Here is a 26,987-nt window from a genome sequence, read left to right on the forward strand (position 1 = left end):
ATCCAGGCTGTTGCTCAGCCAATATAAATGAGTAATTCAAGGAGGGCATGACTGCTTCTTGTATTAACTTGATAAAGATGTTCCACTTGAAGTGCATCAACAGTTGTGTTAAGTCATCCCTTTCACAGGCTTATACTCATTCTGTGTTATGTTACCAGTGAAGAAATAAAAAAGTGTATTATTAAAAAAGTCTTTACACTAAATATAGTAAGTATTTAGATTATTATTATTATATTTTTATTATGCCTGGCTTAAAATGTCAAAATACAATCAAATAGACCTTTATTATTTCCTGGTTTTCAATTAAAAACAATTTTACCAACTGACTGCAATCTGCACTCAAGTTTCATTTCATTAGTTTTGGCATGCAACTTAAAGGAATGATATGTTCTCTTTAAAACACACACATCTATTTTGAGATAATTCCATTATACTGAAGATTACTTTATATCCATCAACTTTTGCAAAAGTTGATTTAAAAACAAAACTTTAATATAATAAATTAATTTTAAGCTTACCCTTTAATAATGAATCTATTATCAAATGTACAAAACAACTATTATGCAAGAATTTTAACATCTGAAAATATTAATCCAGGGCTTGAGCTAAAATATCTTTAAAATACTAAAAATACATATTAAATATCTTCTATTTTCTTGTATAAATTTGCAGATCACAACAGGGAAAGAAGATTAGATCAATACTGAGCTCCTTTTTCTCTTATCACAGCAGGATCATTGTAAGAGACATCAAAATTAGAGGGAGAAGAAAATTTATGTTCTCCGTTCCTTAACATATTTCCATTTCATAGATAACCAAATATGAACATAGTTACACTAAATATAAAACATATACTGCAGAATTTATTCAAAGCCCAGAGAGGAAAAAATGTCCAGTTTATTTAGAAGATGACTGATTACATCTGACTGATTACCTTCTATGCCATGGACAAATCCACCACGTGCTCCATAACCCTGTTCAGTGACTAATGTTGAGCCAAACACTGTATTTAATGCTTCATTAGATTCAATCACATCTTCTTTTATTTTTTCCAAGTAAAACTGCATCTATTTACAAAATTTCCATTATTGTTTGCATTTTGGGGGGAGTGGTGGTGGTGTCTGAATCCTTATGATAACCAATTCTAATATTACATTTTATCTTGTATCTAAGCAAAGTTTCTGAATGGCTTAAATAGTTTTATTCCAGAAATAAGACACTTCTGAGGGTGGGAGGAAATGGGAAGAAGCAGTCAGACCCTGAATTATTCAGATTATTATTTGATATTCATAGAATAAAAAAAAAAAAAAAAATCACAGAATGATTAGGTTGGAAAGGACCTGAAGATCATTCAGTTCCAACCCCTCTGCCATGGGCAGGGACACCTCACACTAGACAATATCACCTAAGGCTCTGTCCGTCCTGGCCTTGACCACCGCCAGGGATGGAGCATTCACAGCTTCCTTGGGCAACCCATTCCAGTGCCTCACCACCCTCACAGTAAAGAACTTCTTCCTTATATCTAACCTGAACTTCCCCTGTTTAAGTTTAAACCCATTACCACTTGTCCTACTGCTACAATACTGAACACTAATTTTCAGATTACACCCTATTTTCATTTATGGTTTGTATCATATTATTAGAACATGGGGTTTTGGTATTGGGTTGGGTTTTCTTTTTCCCTCTGGCATGACAGTTATCAACACTGATATTCACAAAGATACAGATCAAACTCAGATCAGTCTGACTCCTTTCATGTCCACCTTCTACAGGCTGTTTTTCCAAGATTTCTGGACATGAAGCAGCATAGTCAAAGCTACTACTCCAGCTTGGCACTGATCCCAGGCAAATGGCCCAAGAAGTGACAGATAATGCACAGGGGCTAAAAGTGAAAGAGTTGGCAGATGCAGGCAGACTCTTACTGTGCCAGCTGTAAGCGTTGACATGTTTGTTCGGGACTTCCCATCCCTTCAGTTCGCACTGTCAGGCCAGCCATTCCTGCATGCATAACCATGCAATGTTCTCATTAATTTCAGATAGTACATACCCAAAGCGATTCACTATTTTGCTTGCAGACACAAAGAATCAATTTTCTAAATCTCTAGGGGAAAATCACCTTTTTTCTTTTTTCCAGACCCACCTACTTCACCTTGAAAATATATCAGGAATTAGGAAAACACTTGGGAAAACCAGACTTCGCATTAATTTGCTAGGCTGTGTGTGGAGCACAGTATAAACAATTAGCAGCAGAACAGTGTCTGAAAGAGTACTTAGGACGCAGGACCGCAAATTGCTTTACTCCAGCACATGTTTCTCCAGCTAGAAGATATGGGCAACACCTAAAATCTTCTCTTTCAGACACAGCTTCAGAAAAACAAATTTATTTTTTTCTTTTCTAAACGTCTTTCCTCTACTGAAGTGTGTAAATCAGATTAAAATTAAGAATCCAAAATATTTAGCTATTTAATTATATACCCACTCACTCTAATCCTATCACTACATTTCTCAAATAGATTCAGTACTCCACGTGATGCTGAGAATGTCAAGATACCTCAAATATACAGTATTTGTGCTGGAAGTTGATGTACTTCAAAATGTGTTATATAGAGATACTCAACATTTAATGCTCAAGTTACAGAAGTTATTAAATAGAAAAGTTACACAGTGTACTATGTATCATATTGATTTTAAGTACTTCTGCCACCTTACACCGAAGTACATACACAAGTAACTTGCACATGTTAGTTCTATTTCAATGCACAGGGAAAAGAAAAATGAAATCAGCTCATACATCACAGAAGTGATTAAATGGTCTAAAGGTTAAAAGTGGCTAATGGTTCCTGCCGTTCCAATTTCCACATGGTTTGCAGACTTTTGATAAAAACAGAGATTGATTTTTCAGAAGCTTCACAGCACATGAAGAAAATTAAACTAATTTAAATGTTTCCAAAGTTTTATTCATTAATCTGTCCAAAATCACTTTTGGTTTGGCCAGCTACAGGAATGTGTTTTAGCTTGGGGCTCATCACCAGGGTTGTCTAATGGAATTTTTTAAAAAATCAACATACTACTAAGATTCTAATCTGCTTTGTCTAATCTTGGCTGTGAACTGTTGCTTTCTACACAATACTAACTAGTCAGTCACTCGGTAATGGCCCAACTTTATTTTCTGACCACTAATAGCTATTTTTAACATCATCGGAAGGAATTTCCGCGGGAACTTCAGCACAGTAATATTTGGGCAGAAGGGGACAATGTGGTTGAATATTCACTCTCTGTATTTAAGACTGCTTCCTAAACTATATAAATGAGACTGTTGGTACACTTGCATGTATTGTGTGTTTCTCCCTCCCCTGCGGAAGAGTTTTAAGGCCAGGCTGGACTGGGGCTTTGAGCAACCTGACCTAGTGGAAAGTGTCCCTGCCCATGGTGCAAGGTTGGAATTAGATGATCTTTAAGATGCCTTCTAACCCAAACCGTTCTATGATTCTATGATTATATCCAGAACATTGAAATCTTGGGTGTGACCCGTAGTTTCTTTTTAATCTACTATAGAGCAGAACTACTAAACTTCCTGAGAAAGCAACCTGTAGGTTTAGAAACAAATATAAATTTAGATCATTTCTGCATTAAAAATAATTGAGATAACTCATTTAATGCTGTTTTTCATCAAATGTGCTATATTTCTGTTCAGATATTATTTAATCACTTATTACTAAAATTTGTAAAACAGAAACTGACCTGGTCAAACTGCATTTAGATTTCACCAGGAAAAGTCTACTCATTTTCAGTGATATCTATTTATCATTTCATTACCAAAAAACAGCCATGTTAGATCATTTAGATCATCAAAGCAGTAATGAGAGCAATATTATTCAATAATAAAAGCTGGAAACATTTTAAACACCATTTGAAAGTAAACAGTTACAGTCCCTTATGCCCATGTCTGGGAAGCATCCAAATGAAAGCAGAGATCTCATGGCATTTTTTCTAAATGAGTAGGAGCTATCCCAATATGTTGGCTAACATGTATTTTCTCAATTAAAAGCAGATTTCAATGTCCAAAGCTACGTGTCAGCAATTGCTAAGAGCCTATGCCTGTGACATTTCCAAAACTCTCTACACCATCAATGAGTATCTAGTCACCTTGCTGAATAATTCTATTCCAGATGCTCAAGTGGAAAAGGTGAATGTATTCTCATAAGCACATGAAGCACAGCGACATTACCCTATACTGTTATGGAAATAGAAGTTATCATTGAGCCCACCTTTTTTATTTTTTTTTTTATGTTTCATGCCAGAAGCATTAAATATGATTTTGGTGGCCATATGAAACACTCTGATGCTGCCAGATTGGAAAGTGAACAAAAATCCTATGGAACACACATGCATACATACAAAATAAAGGCAGCAGAAATAATCCCGTATCTGCCATTCCCTAACTTGCACACATTGAATGAGTTAAAAAAGGCTTGTATTTTCTTTTTAGTTTCTTCTACAGAATTTTCTAGGTTATGTGCTGTTTAAAGAGAAGGTGCAGTTTCCTTTATGCCCTTTAAAGCCTGTAGACCTGATGTTACCCACCACTCAAGACCTCAAATCTTCAGTTGCCAATATTGAAGCACAAACTCTTATCCCAAGGACCTCAGGATCAACTACATTACCTATAGGCAGAATGCTGTCATCCTGAGTTTGAAAAAATTAGAAAATCAGGCAATGAGTTCACAATGAAAAAGGTATAAACCCAGAGTTCCAAGTCCCTTATTCAAAAGATTTCCTAATGCTATGTCCTGCTATTTGGAGTCCTCATCCTCACTGTTCAAGTTTTGTTCTTATTTTGCCATATTACTGTTAAGAAAAGGAAACTGGAAAAAGGCAAAAGCACATCTTGGGCTAAAGATACTACTCAGGTTCCATAGTGCAGCTGAACAGTACACCTCAAAATCAGGCTTGAAGGAAAAACAGAAATATTTTCAGGGAACTTAACTATACAGGCTGACTTCCTAACAACTGATAGGACAGAGAGCAGCCTACTTCTTTTTTCAATATAGATTTTTCAACTACCATTTTACAAAACTCAGAATCCTATTTAGTTACAATTTCAGAATTTTAGGGTATTGCTGAAGGATTTATAGCATATTACAAGAAATTGAATGCAACATCAGGAGAGAGATTAAAACAACTCTTCCCCCAAGAGGATTTGCAATTACATGATGGAAAGTTGAACAACCTGCCTTATTTCTGCACGGCATACTTTCTATAACCAGAACTTAATGCCAGTTGCCAGAGCTATGCAACCCAACTGTAATGTTAATAATGGAAATAATGTAAATATTAGTGTAGTATAGTATGTCCCTCCCTGATGCTGCTCCCATGGACATGAAATTTATGATGCAAGCCAGTAGAGCAACAGACTGCACTTGAGGAAAGTTCACTTCCCTCTTAGAAAAAGTACTAAGTGCTGGATCTTTGTAAAGCACTATATACAAAGGTCATTCAGGTCTGGAGAAATTTTTGATACTTATCTTGGCTGTAATGCATAACATATTGAGCTGTGAGGGTAATGGGGAGGATGGAGCACACACAAGCTGGTGAATGTGGAAAATTAAATGCATTTAAAAAGAGGCTTTTCCTTTCTCAGATTGGTATTAACTTGCATTTACCAACTTGCTCTTTCCCACACCAATATCCCTTCCTGAACTGCTCAGCAGCATCACTATCTGCTGCCCCCAATTCAATTTCTGATAAAATTAAAAGATGTCAGAGATTTTCTTTACTACAGCTAATTTCAAAACCATAATAGAGGGAAAGGAAGAGGAAAATTGCATTACCACAAAATACTTCCACCCACAATTTCTGTAACTCTGAAAGCTTCTAAATATAGCCTCACAGTTCAGGCAGTTGAACTGCTATTTTTAATCCAATTCTGAAAACTAGAGGGCATTACTATTTGCCCAAGGAAGTTGTGAATGCTCCATCCCTGGGGGTGTTCAAGGCCGGGTTGGACAGAGCCTTGGGTGACACGGTTTAGTGTGAGGTATCCCCTGATCACGGCAAGGGGGTCGGAACTAGATGATCTTAAGGTCCTTTACAACCCTAACTATTCTATGATTCTACCAGGAAAATTCTTCAAAAAGCATATACTTATCTCAATTTAAATTCACCCTACTCCAACTTCAGAATACATGAATACTGTGTTTTCAGTAACTTATACTATTAGCATTCATATTTTTCCAAGGCAAAACATGAGAATAAGCCAGATTTTAAAAGCAATTAAGAGGATATAAATGTTGTGCACTGCAAGAGCACAGATCTCAAAAGACCAGAGTCCTGGCAACTATCATAATCCTTTTGAAATTGTGCATATTAAGATTAAAGATCACTTTGTTCCTCTATTCCCACAACTAGTTGGTATGGTAAAAAGATCAGTCCCCTAGTTTTATATGTAACATCTTTAACATTTGCTCTCCTTTCTGTGCATGTGATTAAATGTAACATTTCGAAATCCCAAAGTTCTGAGAAAAACATAAATCCTTGTCCACAGCTGCTGTTTGACTCTGGAAACACATGCATTTTCTTTTCAAGCATCTACCATCAAAAATCCCAAAGGACTTGAACTGGAGAACACCTGCATCTCTTCATTTAGTTCCAATAACAGAGTCTAAACTTCAAAATTACAAAAATAGGTTCTATGTTCAGCTGCAGCTACATTCTGCCCCTAATTCCCGTGAACAAAAATGCTAAGAGCATGAAATCATTCAGGCAAGCTCTGTCATCGAGAGGATAAGATTTTTTGCACCAGAAGCCCAGTGGGAACTTGATAGAAAACTGGCAACAATTACAGATAAAGTACATTGTGAAATCCTCAGGGAGAGAAAAGGAAATGTAATAAGATAGATGGGTATAATTTTTACACATTTATGCCCAAACCACAAATGTGACTTGTCTTTAATTACTCCAATATATTAAGCATTTTTACTCATTCATTGTGTCAAATCTTTCCAAAATACTCCATATTGGTTTATGAATTCCCTTTTACAAGTGCTATTTTTTTATTTACTAGCACAAACATTCACTTAAATTGGAACTGAGAACTTGAAAAATATCATTGTTCCAGTTTTAAAATCCAGATTTTGCAGTCCAGGCAGTCAAAATTCAATTAAAAAATGCCAATGACAGGCTTTTTTAACTGCAAGAAAGGGGGAGTGGGGGCATATACAAGTGTGTATGCATAAAAATGAACATATGTAAAATCGCTCAACTCCTTTCAAGTAAGTTCTAAACAGATAAAAATCTGCTGGTTTATTATAGAAAAAAAAATCATGTTCCTGCCGTTACATTTATGGTACTTTTTTCATGTTTGAAGATATGATTTCTTCAGTCTTAAAAATATTTTCTCTTCACAAATTATTTTTTCCTTTTGGGGACAGGAAGAAAATGGAGTGATTTTATCTAAATTTACAAAATATTGATAGTGGAAAAAAATCCCCAAATCTTTGTACGTTTAAGAAAAATATCACTTAAATGAGAAATACCAACTTTTACAAGGTTGCATATTTGCTCTTCAGCCTTCATGCAGCTTTCATAAACTAGAGAAGCCTTCTCACTCTTACTTTGCTCCACTGGGTATATCAATTTACCACACATAAGCATGACATTAATACAGGTACTTCTGGTTACTCCCTTATTCCACTGCTGCATTACTGAATTCAAGATCAGCTCAAAGAAAACTTTATTAGCTGTATTTTTTTCTTTTAGTTCCTCTTGATTCAGATGTAACAAAGCTCTCCATACAGCGGCTGAGCACACACTCCCAATTATTCAATATGGCAAAGCCAACAGAGCTTAATCAGCTCACCTCATCTATTCAACAGCTGTTCATAATTAAATACTAACACCAGCGTTCATTTTGCAATCTCCCTGGTTCTCTCAAAGGCCAGGTGAAACAAACAAGGTCTGCAGCTTGCTCCAAGGGTTACTAAAGCCAGCGTTATTTCAGAGAAGCAGTAAGACGACCTTCTAAAGCCTGCAGTAATGGAATAATCTCCTCTCTTGTACTTATTTTATATGCTATAGTTGAGATAAAGACTAGGAAGCATATCCACTGATTTTTACAGCTATGTACAGTGATTTCTGGGACAGTTTTTCATACAAAAAAGTATCCAAAACTAAGCACCAGTATTTAAGGACTGAACGAAATCATATTTATATTCCTCATGGCTAAATACTTCCTCTAACATAGGTGGTTCAGTTTTTCACTGTGTTAATGACACTTGTGCCCCAAACAGTAAAACACTCAAGCTAAGTAATCATGAGTACATGCACTTCTGATATATAATACCTACTCTGCCTGTATATGCTGTACATCACACACTTTAATACTGCCCTTTTTCTAACTACATTTTATAGAGTTTTTTACTTAATTTGTCATACTCAATGCAGCACAGCACTACTAGAATTGTGATTTTTTTTTCTCTTCCTCTCAGTAGCAAGAAGTGAAATAGAAGAAATAAAACACTACTATAAAGTGCTTATCACTCTAATTACAACTATACCCTCAATCTTTGCAGGCAAGCAGTAAAAGGAATTTGCACAACCATCCTGATCACCCTGGATCGTACAATTCAAGTGGCACAAGACAGTAGACAGTTGCTGACTCGACAGGGAGAGGATAGGAAAGGTCCCCTACCTGTTCTCCAGGTAAATTCAAGAACCTCAAGCCATTTGCACAACCTTCTCCTTGGCATTCTATATCCAAATAATAGCTTTGATTTTAGACCAAGTTGCTTTCCCTTCAACTTCACAGATGTATAATGAAATGGTTACTCTTCCTGCATTAATTTTTATACAAGCAAAAAATTATTAAAAATCACTTACACAGACATTGTATTGCATTCCAAGATTCTTCAAGAGTACCCAGAAATTCTCCTGAAATTGCTTCTCTCGGTTTTACACACAACAAAATATTGTATCATTCAGTTCTTAGCAGAGGAGGCTAACCTGCAGCTCTTCAGCTTTGTACAGCTCCAATGCACCTCCTGCCCCGCTGCAGGGATGTGACCATCAGCTCCATTTACACTGAGCTTGCAGTTTTCTGAATCTCGTATATGGGGAGAAGTAAACTGAGTTTATCCGAGTGCTGTTTGACAACATACCACATAACATCCAGCCGGAACTGCTGTCTCCCTTGGCTCTTTTGAGAAATAGTGTGTGTATTTGGAAAGTACCAGCTATACAGGTATTTGTATATGTACTTTGTAGAGTCAGGAGATTTGTCCAACACTGGCCTTACTTCCAGCAATCTGGTATCACTGAACAATTCTAGATGATTTCTCTCATCTCTCCCGGATAGATTTTTTTATTATCTCTATAAGCAGGTTGCACTAATCTCTTCACTCTTCTCTGCAGTCCAAATTCCTATTCCTGAACATCATATCTAACGTCATTAAGATAAATCGTTCAAATAGCACAACTTCAGTACTGCACAATCATCTCTAGTAGTACAGCTTTAAACAGCTCTTTTATTCCCCTGAGACATAAGTTGAATTTGCTGTGAAATTATCCAGTATAGCTTTCTTAATTCCCAGAAATGACTGCAACTGACAGCATAAGAGTTTTTATGCTCTCAAATCACTTCATGTTTTCTCTCCATGTAATTTTCACAGTCATAATGAAAGGGATAGCCATATCTCCTGTATTAAATTGCCTTCATTACTTCAGCAAGTATTTGAAAGCAAAGGCTTTAATTAACTCCCTCATCTTTTGTATTGAAGCTGAGATAATTTAAACATTAATGTTTCCTAGTTTTAATTTATATTTTAAAAAGCCTACCAAATCATTTGCAGTACACTATTCTTCATGTTTACTGGGACCAAAGCTTTAGCATAGTAGTCAGATTTTCCCTTTCACTTGTCATCAGTCACAGGTGCCACCTTACAGATGCAGAAAAGCAGAGCTAAAGTCAGAACATGCAGGTCAGGAACTACCACTGAGTGCACAGAATCAGTACAACTTTCCTGAGGCACTTTGGTGGGGGGAGAGGGAGTGATGGTTCCAGTAAATTTTCAATTCTAAAACCTTACCATTTTAAAATGTAGCTCCATTCATCTACAAAAGACATTTGTCCATTACAAACCAATTTTCTGCCTCTCAAAGCCCCTGCATATGACACTGGCCAGCACTTCATTTGTCACTGCCTTAATTCTCTTAGGCATCTCCTGTCACAAACTATCAAGTACTCTCTACTATCTAATTGGACTATCCATAATACTGATGAGCTAAAATGTATGTCATCACTGTGACCTGTAACAAAAAGCAGTAATTCTGTAGTATAGGTATGCACAGCTCCTTTAAAAATGTAACTAATATTTTAAGATAAAAATCAGAAAATTAAACGGAAAAGATCCTAAAAAAGGGCAGAAAATAAAACAATCAAAACAATAATAAATATTATTAATATGAGTATTTAAAAGCTACTTAAGACAACAGGTGTAACAAAGATTTTCTTTAACAAAAAAAAAACACATCTGAATAACTCAGAGACTGCTGAATCATGAACTGCTTTTGGGCGATTTTTTAAGAGCAGGAACTTAAGATAATTGTTATAATAACAGTGCTGTAAACATTTCCAACATGATGCTCTCCAAGAAACATACAAGTAGAGTTCCTGACAAAATAACCTAACAACTGCTGGAGTGCATAGTGCTTACAAATATTTACTTTGCATAGGAATCAAGTGTTGCTTACATAGGCACAGAAAAATTACAAACATGGTAATAAATTCACTGTTATTTTTCAGACTAATGGCATTCAACCACGCTTACACATGAAAAAGAATTAGAGGGAAAAAGCACTTTTGAAGTTTACTTTCGTGTTTTGTAATATTGCGATCAGCTAATTCTTTTGCTCTCCTTAAACTAGATCATTCTGGGGTTTGTTTTTCTTCCCCTATTTGATTCTACTCTTATCACAGCAACAGGGTAAACTTTCAAGAACATAAAAGCATTGTTTCTAAAATGCACCATACCGACAGCAAAATCTAGATCCATGTGTATTTCACAAACTGTATTATAGTTATTTTCAACTAGACACATTTCAAAATTCTCAATGTTGCTTAAAACAGACCAATGTTTTGTTTAAAGCACAGAGAAACAATAACAATGTCAGGTAAAAGTATTTATGCCCACAAAGTCAACAACACCCTTAAATTTATCCAATCCACTCTCTGAAAATATGAACTTGTTTCTTATTCAAATCCACCACAATACCAAGTTTGATGATGTCAAATGTGTGCTCTGTAGCATTTTTTAAATAACTTTTTTATTATTAACAAATTTTATGTCAAATCTTTATTTATAAATTATGCTGCAAATTTGTATGAACCATTTTGAATTCAGTATGTAAATTTCTGTGTAAGAAGCTCCACCTAATAGACACAGGGAAGAAAGAATAAAACTTGTCTTCTCAGCATGGATCCTGCCCCAAAAAAGTTTACAAGAGGTTTTGTATAAATAATTTAAAAGGCAACCAAACTCAACAAAAGATTCCTTATTGAAGAAGACACATCAAAATACAGCTTTTATGTTTTCTATCTCGAAGTGAGCTACAGTTATAACGTGTCCAGTGTGTGTAAAAGACACTTTGGCATTTGGCACATTTTATATCAAGCCCCTCTTTTGAAAATTATATTGGATAGGAAAAATGTAATGTGATACCAGCTTAACAAGAGTTTTGCACTTACCAGAATTATGGCAGTAGTCCATATACTGTGGAATTTGGACTGTAAAGGCTACCAAATCTGGAGCTAAGAGAGATTCCGGCTTTCTACTCTCATTGAGCCATTTACTGCTATGCAAGTCTCTCGTGTCAGAAGGGCCTTGAATTAAAGGAATCAGCTTATCTTTTCCACCATCACCTAAAATAAAGATTAGACTCCTTACAGCTATTAATGTAACAAGATAAATTTTCAACACAGAAACATTCACTAGGTCAAAGAGAATAGCTATTAACATTGTAAGTGCAGAATTAAAATAGGAAACAGAAAGAACAATCTCATATAAACTATTAAACAACTTCCTGAATGTTATCTTGTAAATGTCTTCGCATTCAGGAGGATTTCAAACAATCAATTCTCCTTAAAATAGTAATTTCCATCCCAACTTTATAAAATAGCATCTTTAAAAATCAGCATGGACACAATTTAGACTTCAATACACTATATTTTTAACGTTCTTGACATCAGCTGTCTTTATATATATAAAGAGATCATAGACATTGACCAGAAAAGTTCCTGCATACTCTTCAAGAAAAATTCTGTTAAAGAAATTTCAAAACTATTTATCACAGAGCCCTCAAAAACTTCACAATCAAAATATATGCTTGTAGCACTAATGGAAAATGAGACCTTAGGCAATAAACAGAATATATCAAAATTATGCTACATATAACGCAAAATGCAACTATTCTGTGCAATACAAAAATGCAGTTATTCCAGTTTCTTTAATTCTTTTAGATTAACATTACTCTCAGCAGGGAAAAAAAAACCAAAACAACCAAACAACCAAAACCATAATCAATACCAAAACACCTTTAATCTTTTATTCAGTGTAAAAATTGACGATACTGGGCCCAGACTAGATCATCCTGGCAGAATTAACAATTAAAAAACTCAAACCAGAATACAAAAACCCCTCTCTGATTCATAGGAACAATGAGTAAATTCTTGTTTCAGTAACTCTCCTTGTAAAAAGCAAGGCCAATTCTCCTATACAGGCAATAAAGTTTTACATGGTCCAGCTGCACATACCTGGGGCTTTGGCACAAATTTTTATTGATCCCACGGTCCCAGAGGCGCATTTGACCAATGATGTGCCGCAGTACTTCAATTCAACATTCTGGATTGAGCCCTCAAGAGTTGGCAGGGGATTCTTAGATTTCACACCTAATAAAAGAAAACTGCAAATGTACTAGCCTGTTGAATTTAAATATTTTTATATTCCTTCACCAAGGCATTTAAACTTAATTATACTTTAATTATCTACCTTAGATGTTCTTATAGCATTTTTGTTGTGATTCACAGTTTTTAAATGGAAGTGAGAGAATGCCATATATGGGCATTTTAACACAAACAGTTACGCATAAAATATATGAGGTACTGTGAGGAAAACACAAGGCCACTTAGAAATTGGAATAAAAATATGTATATATACATATACATTCACTTTTGTTTTCACTTTGTAAGCACCACCTCTGCTATTCTCTTTCATGTTTTTATAGTGACCCTTTCATTTCAGGATCTTAAAATGACTTAAGTGTTTTCAGCTTGCATTTGGACAACAACATTTTACTCAGTAGCAACACAAAGCATTAAATCTGTGCAGCTGAACAGCACAGAAGGCCAGTGGCACACTTGCCATTTTTCAACAGAAACTGGAGTTCAAACCTTGCCTTAGGTCACAAGCGGAAACAAGTTTTGGTGGTCTTTCCTCAGCAGCCCCCATTTGTGCACACCACAAAACTACTGCACAGGTTGGAAGAAATCAGTGCTATTGGCAGTTACTTCTAAAGAGCTGCCTAGAACCGTGGAAGCAGCAGCAGGGGTTCTTACAAGTCAGGACTGAGATATGCTGGCAGAGATCAAGGGCAGCCCCCAAAACAGCCCCAGAGCATGGATGGAGGAAGCCAGCCCTCCTATTCTGTACAGCACTGCCCATCAGAAAAAAACACACACATTTATTTGCAAATTACAAATAGTTTCAGCACCTGTAAGAAATATGAAAGGAAGAATTAACAGAAGTTACTGTTTTTTATGGGTTCTTCATGCAGTCACTTCATGCAGAAGTGACTTGGAATCTGTCCGTTAAAATTGGCAAGCGGCTTGTTAATTATGCAAATGTTAGTATAATTATGGAACTGTTTCCTTGCATATGTAACATAGAATGTGTTCCAAAATCCATAATTATGCAAGGAAAGTATTATGAAATATCAGGTTAAAAAAAAAAAAAATTAAAAGCATTTTGATATGTATTTCAAGATAGTTACACACATTAAAAGGAACTTAATATATTGTCTACAGAGTGAACTCACTAGGTTTCTGCACAATCTCTCAAAGACTCAATGCAAAGAACAACCTCTAATATATATTAACTAGTAAGGAAAAATTCCTAAAATGTGACAGGAAACACCAGATTTAGGATTAAGCCTGGTAACCATGCTTAGTTCACTGTGCCTATTCCAGTTCCTAAACATTGAAATGTATTTGGTGGTCCATATAAAATCATTTGGTAAGCAGACTTCTTGATGTACTTCTTAAGCATATTTATTTAAATTTTGCTCTGATAACACATTAAAATAATTTCTGAATTAAAAGTACTTTCCAAGGTAGGGAGGGAGAAGCATAATACAAAGGGACACATAAGCATACATTCTTATCAAAATTTAATCTGTGTTCAAGCTATACCCAGCCTTTTCCTAATGTGTGATGCAGGAAGGCTTCAGGCTCAAAGAATGCTCACTGCAACCCATTTGTGTGCTTGTCACTACAACATCCCGTCAGTTCTTAGTCTGAAAGATCAGCTACCAGTTTTAGTCTCCTGAATACACCCCCATTCCCAGTCCTGCCTGGGGTAAGCCTCTTTTAAAGCTGAAAATCCCCTTTGATCTGAGGCACAGTATCAGACACAACACATGAATTTGTTAAAAGCAGATACAGTATCTGTAGGTATTTCCCAGTCTTGGCTCTGGCTCTTCAAACTTCCTATAAACTTGTGCAAATAAAGGCCATTGTGTTGAGGAAAATACACACACACACACATATATATACACAAAGAGAAGTAAAAAAAAAAAAACAACTTTTTTCCTGTCTTCTGCCTATTCGAAAACAAAGATTATAAAATACTGCTAGTAGCAGCCAAGATTATGGTCAAAGCAAAACAAATCTGAGTTCATAATTTGACCCCCATCTTTCAAGTCTTCTCAAAACTGGTAGCTTCTTGCTGTTTCCATCTTTCAGCAGCTCTTTTATCCCTCAAAATACAAGGTGTTATGTCCAATACATGTCTCTCACTTCACCATGGAAGATTAAGTACTTTTGAAACTAAATATTTTCATCATGGAGTCTCCTTTTACATGCATTGCCCTGGCCAACCTCTTTGCATTTAAGATTAAAACTTCCCATGCTAGTTACATGTGTAACTTGAACTTTGTTTTAGTATCATATTTGAAAACAAGGAACCAAGTTTCACATGACCATGCTTCCTATTTGTTTCTGTTCACTCCTATTCCCTCACAAAATAACTTCTGGACTTGTTGAATTTCAGCATGATATGCAAGGTTATTAAAGACATTTGTTTCCTACAATTTTCATAAAATTGTGGGTATGTTTGTCCTTTTAGCTGACCAGTCAGCATATTCATGTCAGGAAAGCATCACTCAAACTCGCCAGTGCCCTGTGTTTCAGTCAGCCAGCAGTTAGGGCTCATGACAGGCAGCTAGGAAAGCTGAATGGCTTGGCCTTGCAGAAACCCACAAACCCTCAATACATAATCATACAATTAACAACCACATTTTAGTGCATACGAAGAAGTAACTGACAGCAGTAATAAGCTGTTTCTTTGGGGATTAACACTTTCTCAGTTATTTTCAATTTTTTGAAAATAGAACAGTATTAGGAGAACATAGCATAACCATGCCCCTCCTCTTCAAGGTTGCTTTGACATCAAATGGCAACATAATCCTACTCTTAATTTTAACATCTGATAAACACAGCACCCCACAGTAACCAAGAAGAATTTCCAAGAAAAAGCTGAGAGATACTCAGAAAACCAATTTATTAATGGTTATATAACCTACAACGAGGAATAAGGACTTTAGGAGACCTAACAAGACTTTCATCACAAAGACAAAAATCACCTAAACCTAAGGTGATTCTCCCTGCCAAGTTACAAGTCTCTTTTTGAAATCACAGGAAATTTGAAAACTTCTAGTGAACCATCTAAAATGAACAGGTTTAATATAGGGAAGCAGCACATTTTTTTCAGTCTCTGAAAATTTTTTGAAATTATGAACCACTCCTCATAAACTTGTCAAACTGGAAAGCTACTCTACAGATAAGAATCCTTGTTTTTTATATATACCTCTGACTATCTATAGTTTCCATCCCTGTAACTTTAGCTCTTCCTAAATAATCTCCTTTATTGTCTCTTTCATGATGAGACTATCGCTGTAAAATCAAAGTCTCAACAGCTGTACAGATAGCTAAAGTGTTCCTTAAATATCTATTTCAGCAAACTAATGTTTAAGCGAGTGAAGACTGCGGCTCCCTTCCCTCCTCTCTATCTTCATCTTTTTAGAGGCAGTGTCTTCTCAAAGGATTGACTGAGCAGGAAGATGTTAAAACTCCTAGATAAGAAATACTCCATGCCTCCAAATAACAACTCAAACTTAGTATGGAGAGAACCACTCCACTTAGTTAAGATACTGAACATGAATTCAAAGAGGAACCAGAGAAATCAAAGCTATCATTGAAAACAGCAACATTACTCAAATTCAGTGACCTGGAAATGAAGCATGAGGAAGGCTTACTTCCAAAGTGTGAGACAACAAAGCAAAATTTGTGCCACACTCACTCTTCGGGAATCATACTTTCAAAAGTCAGCACTGTCATTTACTTGACTTTGCTGCTCAGTGTAGTCAAAACTGGAGAACAGAGTGATCATGCTTGTTTTCCAGTACACCTCAAATTCTTCAGTTCATTTAGTATTTTCATCAGGAGCATGGTAATGAGACTTTATGGAGATAGATACATATATCTGTCTCCACCAAATACAGCCTATGGCTGCTTCAGATAAAAATGACAATTTTATACCTGTGTTTTTTGCACTGGCAACATCTTGCCCATTACAGAACTATTTGAAGTAACAATCAGGTGTTTCTTTCCCAAGATGTTAACCGTATTTATACTTGGTGATCAAGCATTATCTGTGTTAGTTGAATCAGACTATCACACATAAAATACAACACATCTTCAAACTCCTAAAAAGCTAGATTTTCCATACTGCAGAAACCTAAAGTAGGCAGAAAGATTTTCTGCCCTAAAAATCTACTACACCTTGACAATTTACACCTTGTGCACACTAAATCACTTTAACTCCAAGCCAATAGAGCCATTCTGATCTAGAAACACTCACAAAGGTATCACACTGTTGAGGAAGGTTCTCCCACACTTTATAGCAGGCATTCACATCCTCCCCCCGACTTTGATCATCATAGCTTTGTCTCTATGCAGCCAGCATATGCAGTCTCTATCCACCCAACCATGCAGCCAGCCTGAAGTACCTGCATTCAGTGACATTCTATGTGCAAGCAGGAGGGAATTAAATTCCTAAAGGCAGGTCACAGAAGTGACCTTTCTAGATCAGTCCAGGATTTATACTAACAAGCCTATTAATGCTGAGCAATCATTTAAGACCTGTTAATGAAGTTAACTAATTAGCGATTTTTACCAATGGCCTACACATCTTTCACCAATCCATTCATAATAAGGCAAATTTGCAATGATCAATGGAAAACCAAGAGACAAAATCTAAACTGTTGACAGAAAAGACAGGAAATCAGCAGAAGAGGTGGGTTACTGATTCTGAGGACAAGAGTCAGGACTGTGTGATACCAAATCCCTGAAATACAAGAAATAATTCTTCAGAAAGATCATAAAGAACTGCAAAATATGAAATAGGAAATTAATAAGGCATGACTAAAACTTCTAGAAGCAGCTCCACATGAATACTCTCCATATTTAGGCTATGGTCTGAGAAGGAAAATTTTCAATATTTAAAGCATTAAGTAGCAATAAACTATGGTTGGCAACACAATATAGTAGAAGACTGTCTTATACACGTCAAAATGATTTCAAACTCAGTAAAAAGATGAATCCATGAATAAGCAAGGAGCTATTAACCAAATGAAATAACATCCAGGCCTACGTCTTACTGGAATTAAGAAAAAATATCCAGTTATTTTCACAGAAACATATATTTAAGTTTTATATATCTAACAGAAAAACTAGTGATAATTAAAGCATAAAAGAAACCTGATTTCTTTCATGAGAGATATTCATTTGTATTCAGTCCCTGATTAAGCAGTGAGAATTTCTAAAAGTCTGTACTGAACTTTGTTACAAAGATAGCACTGCTGAGGAACTTGAAGCTAAAACCAACCAAACTTCATTCCTTCCTCCTTGCAGTACAAACATAACAGAAGCCACAAAGACCAGATCTAACTGGCATCAGTCCTACTTTTCATGTTCGAAGTATCAGGGAACACGACCTTTTGCATTCTTTGTTGCAGTAAAACAGCAGCAGCATAGGAACTTCAACATCTCTTTCAATTCCTGTGCTTCCTCACATACAACACCTAAAGAGAGAACACTTAGGGTTTTTTTCCTTCCTTTGATTTTTGTGAGGTTTTGTTGCCTCAGGTTTTTTAAATCAGAAAAACAGAACAAAAGAGAGCTAGATTCTAAAATGTAGAAGCCATGTTATAAATTTATAAATACTTTCTCAGTTTTCTGTAGTAAAACTGAATCTTTGTGATGAAGCTCCCCAAACATCTTACTGTCTTCACAATTCCATGTTTCATCTGTCACCATAGTCCGCCGACCACATTTTGCAGCCCTCACATAGACGTACACAGGCTACTATTTTCTTTCTTCTTCAAAACAGTAATTCAAGCAGCTGATTTCATCGAGGTGTCAAGGGTTGGGTCTATTTTATTATTTTTTTTAAATAACTGAACTTTATTTAGCATTACTGTTGCTATTCTGATTAGCATAATTATTTATTTTCTTGTTACTATGTCAATCGAGTTTTCAGTCTATATTCCTCATTCTAAGCAATTTCTGTTTCAACCTCACCCACTTCCAAGACTCAAGGGCAATAAAAACAGGACTGCGGTAGGCATGTCTTGCCTCTAACGTATGGTGAGCTAGACCAATTTGCTACTATCTTGAGCTTCTTGTGCCACAGTTCCACACCTAAAAGAAACCTGTCCCAAAAAACAGCTCTTGCTTCCATTTTCTTTTCAAACGCGATACTCAAAGAGAAAGTAAGTGAATAGAAGTGTGAAAACAGTTATTGACAGACTGAAATATGCAACAAAATATTTATCAATGCATCTACCATTCTCTTCATCAGAACATAAGCTGCAAAACCCAGATGGACACACATGCACAACACAAAAATGACTCTCTTCATGTACTTCCAGTATGTTCGTGGGCAGGTTTCAGAACCAAGCACACAGCCAATTATACAACGGTCTCCACCTTGGAGATCAGTATTAAAATCTCTGTAACTAACCACTATAATCCTTAAACTGCCTGTAAAGTAATTAAGGCTTCTCCACTTCCAGAACACTAAACCAGATACAGCACCATTATTTAGTAATGGAGATTTACATATTGCAAAAAAAATTCCCAGCTTGCTAAAGAACAACAGTATTTCACCTACAAGGAGCAGGCAAGTCCCTGATGTTACACTCCCATTTTGAGACCTCACGCAATGGCCTGCATACAGGTCTCATCTACCAATCCACAAACTTCTTGATTTTCCTAAAATATTGCTTCAAATGGAAAGGGAGGAGGAGGAGGAGGAAAACAGGACACAGACACACCAAACAAACAAAAACCACAAAAAACACACAAAGAAAAATAGCCGCAACGAGACCACAACAACTTTTCTGAAAATACATCAGAGCTGGGAAATGGTTCAAAACTCCCTCTACCCACCATACTAAAGCCAGCCAGCAACCACTCTCAGGGCAGGGTACACATACAATCCATGCATAGTCTGACTACTGCTCTTTCTGATCTGAGTAGCCAACATTCAGAGAAGGAATTCCACCTTAAAAAAACATAGTTTTGCAAATATTTCTAAAACCTTACTGTGAAAATTGTAGGTTTGGGCAACTTATTATTGGTAACACTCAGGCTATTTAGGCATTCCCAATTATAAGCATTCCTAATTGAAGCTATTATTTTAGATCTGACAACATGATACTGGTCAGGACACAGGATTAAACTGGCTTTAGTGGCACTGTTCCTGTTCTTGAAAACAGAGGTTCATAAAGAAGAAAAAGATTGATTTTCCTTTCTTCATAATTCAAGAGCTGCATTTTGGATACTGCAATATCGTTTGAGACAAATCATAGAAGCCCAAGTTAATACATTAAAATAATTTTTGTCTTCCAAGAAAACATAGAAAAAAACATCAGAATCTGAATTTCTAACTCAAAAATCATGGCCTATCAATCCTTCTGTTACACATCGTCAGGAGACAGATGCTTGAAGTGACATGCTGGAATGTATGGAATGCTTCCACAATACAGATAAATAAGAATTTGAGAAACTTTTACCATAAAGTGTTTGAAACAAGATCCTGAAAAAGACAGACGGAAGAGGAAAAAGCTTACAGTTTCCACCCCTAGTAATACACCCTTTGGTTGGAGACATGCACTCACAATGGGTTGCTTCCATCTTAGTTGTAGAAGTCTTCTATCCCTTTCAAATATAGTACTTCTGCTGTATCTGAGGATAAGTTCAACAGCTCATGAAAAAAGTCAACACATAAAGTGTATTAAAACACTATTTCTCATTAATACATGGTAAGAAAATCACAAAAAACCATGAGCTGCATTTTCTGTCCTGAGATTCTATAAAGTCTAGTTTAAGTTCAATCCAGCACCAGTTCAAACACCTTATCTTCAAATATGCTGAGCATAAGTTGCAATACATTGTAGCCTCTGGAAAAAAGCCTGCATTTTACAACTCTCTTAGTAAAATGGTGTGTAGCAATTAGAGAAAATAGACATCTACAGCTTTCTAGGACAGCAAAATGTAGGATGAAAGAATAAAGTCTTAGAGGAACCACAGGTCATCTCAAATCTCATCACCTTCCGTTTCAACTGTGAAGCTCATTTTTTAAAGACACATCTATTTAAATATGCTATTTGGCAACTATGAAACTAACAAAGCCTGGTTTCCTGCAAGTTTGTGTTCCTTAGAAGTTAAAAAGCTTCATTCAGCAGAGCAGATGCAAACCTTATAGTGCTATGTAACATACCTACTATGAAGGAGAAAAGAAATGCCAGATCTCATCCACATGATTATGAGCTTCCCTGTAACACACATAACACCTGATCACCTGCTTGCTGTCAAACAGAGTATCTAGTGACTGAAATCTCTCACAAGGTCAATTTGAGATAATTGCATTTAGGACAAAACCCATAAAAAAGTCAACAAATTGAGGATTTTAGAGGATGGACATAGTCACTCCTTAGAAGAAACTGCAAAGGTTTATAAAAATTCAAAAGAAGGGCAGATGTGTTCAGTAACAGTATTACCAAAAATAATAAAGATCCTCTAAGGTATAATCAACAAGTTCCTGAGTTGCTCAGGATGGTGGGGGAAGCAAAAGAGAACACTAACATCTTTCACTTGGGAGGCGAAGAAAGTCAGCAGTCACATGGTTAAAAGACAGACAGCAGAGGTTGCTGCTGGGGATGCTGACAGTAGAGCAGGAAATGTGAGGAAGACTAATTCAGACAAGGTGGGCAAGTAAAACATGATACAGATTACACAGAAAAATTAAAACACAGTAAACCAGTATTATCTTGAACAGTCTACCCACGATTTTCTTTCTCAGGCCATATATGCTGTTTTAAGGACGAGAAAAGATCTGAAGCTACCCCTCCACCCAGAGTTTTCCACAAGCATAGACAACAAGATTTCACTTTCTTTAAAGATAAGTTTTCTTTCCACCTGGAGTATCATTCTTAATCACAGTATTCTATATTTCGTTGCATTTCTTTTATAGTGCTGTGCTCCTCCCAGTGATTTAAATATACATTGTTTAGGATATAAATTTAAAAACACAATGCTCTAATTTTAACAAAAATGTTTATGTATTTTTTAAAATATTCTACTGAACTACTCAAGACTTCAAGAGAAACAGTACATTTAGTGTCTGGAATGGCAGTTTCTTACACTAGGAGGATATTAACCTTTAATCTTTGAAATCATTAAAGAAATGTTTGTAGAAATATTTTTAGCCTCTTTATCTGGTCAAAGTACTGGAAGTTAAGTCGTGTCTGTACAAACCAATCATTTCACCAGCAGTTTTATATTTCTTTAAAGCCTCATATAAAAAGCACCTGCTTAAAGTGAGTAATGGAGTTTTATATTCATTGCACTTAGGAACAGCGTATGTAACCTATTCCGTTTTCCTCCCTTGTGGAATATATTTCAGCTTATATTGCACAGCACATTACCGATGTGTATAAAGACTCTCTGATCAGCAATTTGGACTGCAGACAGCAACCTGCATGAGTACACTTTTTTCCCCCTCCTTAAATACAGTATCCACTTGATTCACTGATGCAAATTAAAACCATCCTTTAAAGATGATGATCTCACCTTCACAGTGAATACATGAAGCCCATACATGCTAACGCCATAACAACATCAGGCTACAACCTACAGCATATATCCTGCATAACCAACACACACACTGTCAGCATTATGAAAAAAAGATAATATATTATCTTCCCTGGCCAAAGTATCTAAATCTCCATTAGTAGAATTCATTTTTGAAGGATTGAGAAATCTTCCCGTCTATTAGCACATAAGAAAGAAAATCTAAATCCAAATTAATAATAATACAATTCAATCTCAGAAGCAGCATTTTGTCAAAAAAAAAAAAAACATGAAAAAGGATACTTCTGTATATATAGCTTATAAAAGCACATGCTTGTGACTTACGTCCTTGTAGTTGAGAAACTTAAGGAATTCTTCCACTCGCCCTCAAGCATAAGGTTTCCCTGAAGAATTCTTTAGTATGGTATTTTGATAAAAGTAGATACTTGCAATTGCCTAACAGTAGTGTTCTTCAATTATGACAATATTCATAATGGACTTGAGTACATAATTTAGGCATGACCACATAATGAAAAATATATTATTTTTAAGTAAGCTCCTGTTTTCCATTTAAAAAACAACAGTGAATTTGGACAAGTCAATTTAAATAATTTTGCAAACACTTCTGTGCGATTAATGTGTCATATAATTGTATTCATGAATTCATTGTAATACTTATTACTACATTACACTAAGAAAGTCCATCAATTTCTATGTATCTCAAGTAGTGTCTTCAATAGACTGGTTTATCCTCTACACACAAAATCATATCTTCACAAAACCAGCTGCTACCTTAAACAGTTACTCTTTGCATCTTTTTTCACGCACATATCTCTATCTTGTTAAGTTTTAAATAACATGGAAAATACATTTGCCAACCCAACTTAAACTAAGCATAGAATTACCTGTCAATATTATTGCACGTAAGTACTTACTCACTGAACTAAACAGGAAGAAAGGGTTCGAGCCCCATGAACATTAGCTTGATTAGTACCTCATGGAACGCTGCAGAAGAAGTTTTGAGGTCAAGGCAAGTTTACAGACCCCATGAGAAGTGGAAGGAAGAGATATTTTACAGCCACACATTTGAAGAAGTAATATCTGTGATTGGAGAAGTACATGTTTTATAACTTACTATAATTAGGTTAGCACTACAGCAAGCTTGTTTGTTACAAATTTTAACTCCAATATACTTAGTACAGTAAATCTTGGTAAATCTACTGACTATTGAAACATCTGAGGAACAGAGGACTTCAAAGTTAAAATGAAATCCTGATAAATCTTCACAGTGTCTCAGAATGATACCAAAGGGAGAATCTGAAAAGAAGAAAAAAGAAAAGAAGAAGAAAAAAAAAAGTCTGCTTTTTGACACAGAGGAGCATTACAATGAACTTACTCTTTTTTCAATGTTGTTTCTTTTGCCAATTAGACATCCTTACCATAATTTCAAATATGTATTGAATGTCCTTATAAGTATTATAGCTTGGCTTAGTTCATAAAAGGAGGCCTATATGAATGCCAGTTGTACGCTTTTCAACAGAAGGATGTAAACTTATTTAGCGATCTGTTTTTCTCTTTCATCTTATCTCTAGTTTCTGTGTAGATTTATAATGCTCATTGTTTCCAATTTTAACAAATCACCTAATGGCAGAAAGGAAAATATGTTAACCTTGGAATTATTTGCAGTTGTAGAAATCCCTTTTGTCTGGCTCATGCAAGGCCTGCAATCTGTTTTAAACACAGATTGTCTGTCTTTTGTCTGACAGCCACCAAGCTGCACAAATTACTTTCTGCCTGTTCACCTGTTTGCAGCTGTGTCTGTAAGCTAAGGATTCTGTAGTTTGACTGGAGCAACCACTCCAGGATTGATGACATGTGCTGCTGATAAACTGAGCAATTTGAAGAAATTACTGGGTAAACTTATTGAAAGACATCTGTGCATGAGCTGAGAACTAGAAGCCTTCAATTGTGTGTTTGCAACCTGCAGTGGCGGCAATCTGTTTGAAGTGATATCCCTCTATAAGACAGCTGGCCCTGACACAAAATAACTAAACCATCTTTGCAACATATTTCCTCACGCGCCAATAGACTTCTGCTTTTTCAGTCTTAAATATACTTCCTAAATAGAGGATACAACAACAATTAGGACTTCCTATACTCATCTAGCAGAAGTAACTTCTTTTGAAGTGTTTCCATTTTTCACTGAGATTGGGCATTTTGTACTGTTTCTCGGCCTCCTCTGCTATGCAGACTGGTTCTCAGCAGTTAATGGTAGTTTGAGCATCCCACAGGCACTCTCACTCCATTACGTTAGACACAGAGACATGTCTAATCTAAATATTGGGGATTCAGCTCAACTCTTCCTTCCATTTGCAGCACATCTTCAGCTAACTAATTTCGACGCCTGAACTTCTGCTCTAAGATTCAGTAAGCACGAAAGTTTATTTCCGAACCTTGTTAACCTGGATAACGTTTGAGCTTCTGAGGGATATTTGCAGATGTTAATTTTACGCTCAGAAAGTCCATGACTGCTATCTCAGGGTGAGCCTGTCCATGCACATGTGTGTATGTATGAAATTCTTTTGGTTTAAAAAAGCTCCACCAGACAGGGGAGCTGTGTGGGATGGCTAGTCATTTCTAAGCTGTACAATTAAATTTAGCAAAATAAATTCCTAAATCCTTTGGGACACATTCTATGCTGATATACTTCAATGTTGCTCCCATTTCCTTTGTTCTTACACAGTTAGCATAAATGTGTTTCAAGTACACACTGTGACACAGTAAGCCAAAGCAGATTTCTACACATCTTCAAATGTTTTAGTAGCTCAAGGAAAAAAAACCAACCAAACAAAAAAAAATTAAAAAAACAGTAATGATTTAAAAAAGTATTGAAGAGAAAGCATCTTAAGCCTAAAAATGTAACTGCTGAAGGAATTTTCAAAGCCTGCAGTCAGAAGCACAGAAACTGTTCACTTTCATATCTGCACATTAACCCCTTCTTCCCCGAGTCTTCCTTTTATACTTTTAAAAAGCATGAAGCATGCAGTGCTTAAGTATATGAAGTGAATAATGAAAACAAACTATTCATTTCACCTTGTTTTCTTTGCAACTAGTTGATACTAAAAGTCAAGGTAGTGATTGAAATGATCAAACAAGGCATATCTGTGTTATTTGTTATTTTTAGCAAATGAAATTAGTGCTTCCATTTTAACTTGTCTTTGAAAGCAAATATTACTTTTAAAAGTATCTTCACAAATAAGATCTACTAACAATTTTCAGAATATGTATTAAATTTGATGAGAAGTTATCACTGCACTTAAACACATTTGAAAACAGAAAAGCAAAGATTAAGTAGCTATATAAACTGGGCTTTCACATTTCAGAACCCATAAACTGGATTCAATACAGAGCTGAAGTGACCTGGAAAAAAGAATATATAGTACAGTGTATATGCATATAATAAATCAAGCCCTGATTATGTGCAGCTAATAACTATACATCACTAATAATAAAACCCTTAAGATACTGTGCTTTAGCAGATATCTAAGTAAATAAAGTACGTTTTTCTCTTTACCTTCTATGCGTATTGTGAGTCAGAGCATTTTTAACATCAGCTTTTATTTTAAAAGAGCGAAGTCGTGAGAACATTCTTATGTACCACTTCATAACTCTGACACCAAGTATGTATAAAAAGATTAGCCTTTATTTGGTATAAAATCAGTTGGCAGTTTTACATCTGTGCAATGCAACATAAATACCCCAGCTGGCATCTCAAGCTCACACACATATGGACTTCAAAACAGAAACTTCCTTATTTGCAGCACTGCCAGGGTAATTTTGTATACTCTGCATACTACAGCTATTTGTCAGGCCTCTGCAGGTGTGCACTGCACATAAACACACAGCTGTAGTCTAGCAAGCCAAGTGTTCCATCAAACACATAAAGGGAGACCTCAGCAGCTGGATTAGTCATCCCTGCAACAGGTCCAGGGAGAACAATATGGGTTAGTATTTTTGGAAAAGCGTGGATGGTAAATTTATGATTATGCTGGACTTACCAAATAACTGCTGGATTGTGTCATTTTTATGCAATGTCTACTTATTAAAGTTTTTGTTAGAATGGCTGGAACAGACTGAATGTTTTTTAGTTTTTAATATAAACAATAAGGTAGTTTATGTATAAAATAGTTTATTAAGTGCAAAATGTTAAAAGGTTTTTATGCTAGTGGTTGGTTTTTGACAGATGTTACTATTATTTGCATTGGCTTTAACAGACAAATCACTGGAATCAATTATAGTTAGTGTATCATAAAGTTTCTTATTAGCTATATATTATACTTTGTCACATTTACTATAATTACATAGCATTTTTCTATCTCTATGTTTTTTGCTCTAACTGCTTAGATCACAGGTGAGCTCCTAAAAACACTTGATTAAAAAGTGCAGAATAAACACTTTACTGTAACTGGCTTGCTTGCTTGCAAACACAACAAAAGTTACTCTTTCTCAGAACTGTTTGGAAGAC

The 26,987-nt window shown here is 35.7% G+C and overlaps 1 protein-coding gene across 12 annotated transcripts in view; it reads right to left on the minus strand.

Moving 5' to 3' along the window:
* The window catches only part of VPS13B (vacuolar protein sorting 13 homolog B), a 439,608-nt gene that overhangs the window by 295,575 nt on the left and 117,046 nt on the right, over positions 1–26,987 (minus strand). For 9 of the 12 annotated variants that reach the window (XR_009742462.1, XM_061448008.1, XM_061448010.1 and 6 more), the window contains 2 exons: positions 12,806–12,940; positions 11,741–11,914 (listed from right to left, as the gene is read on the minus strand). Coding sequence is in view for 11 of the 12 variants with exons in the window: in XM_061448008.1 (XP_061303992.1) it covers positions 11,741–11,914; positions 12,806–12,940 (309 nt within the window). In the remaining variant the exon portion in view is untranslated. Of the gene's footprint in view, positions 1–9,352; positions 11,426–11,740; positions 11,915–12,805; positions 12,941–25,817; positions 26,438–26,987 lie in introns of those variants that run through there. The other 3 variants (XM_061448015.1, XM_061448018.1, XM_061448016.1) reach the window with 3 other exon arrangements.

This window comes from Pezoporus flaviventris, unplaced genomic scaffold, assembly GCF_033815535.1.
Source record: "Pezoporus flaviventris isolate CSIRO_AGI_PZ_B2104156 unplaced genomic scaffold, CSIRO_AGI_Pfla_v1 ptg000007l, whole genome shotgun sequence".
NCBI classification, from domain to species: Eukaryota; Metazoa; Chordata; class Aves; order Psittaciformes; family Psittacidae; genus Pezoporus; species Pezoporus flaviventris.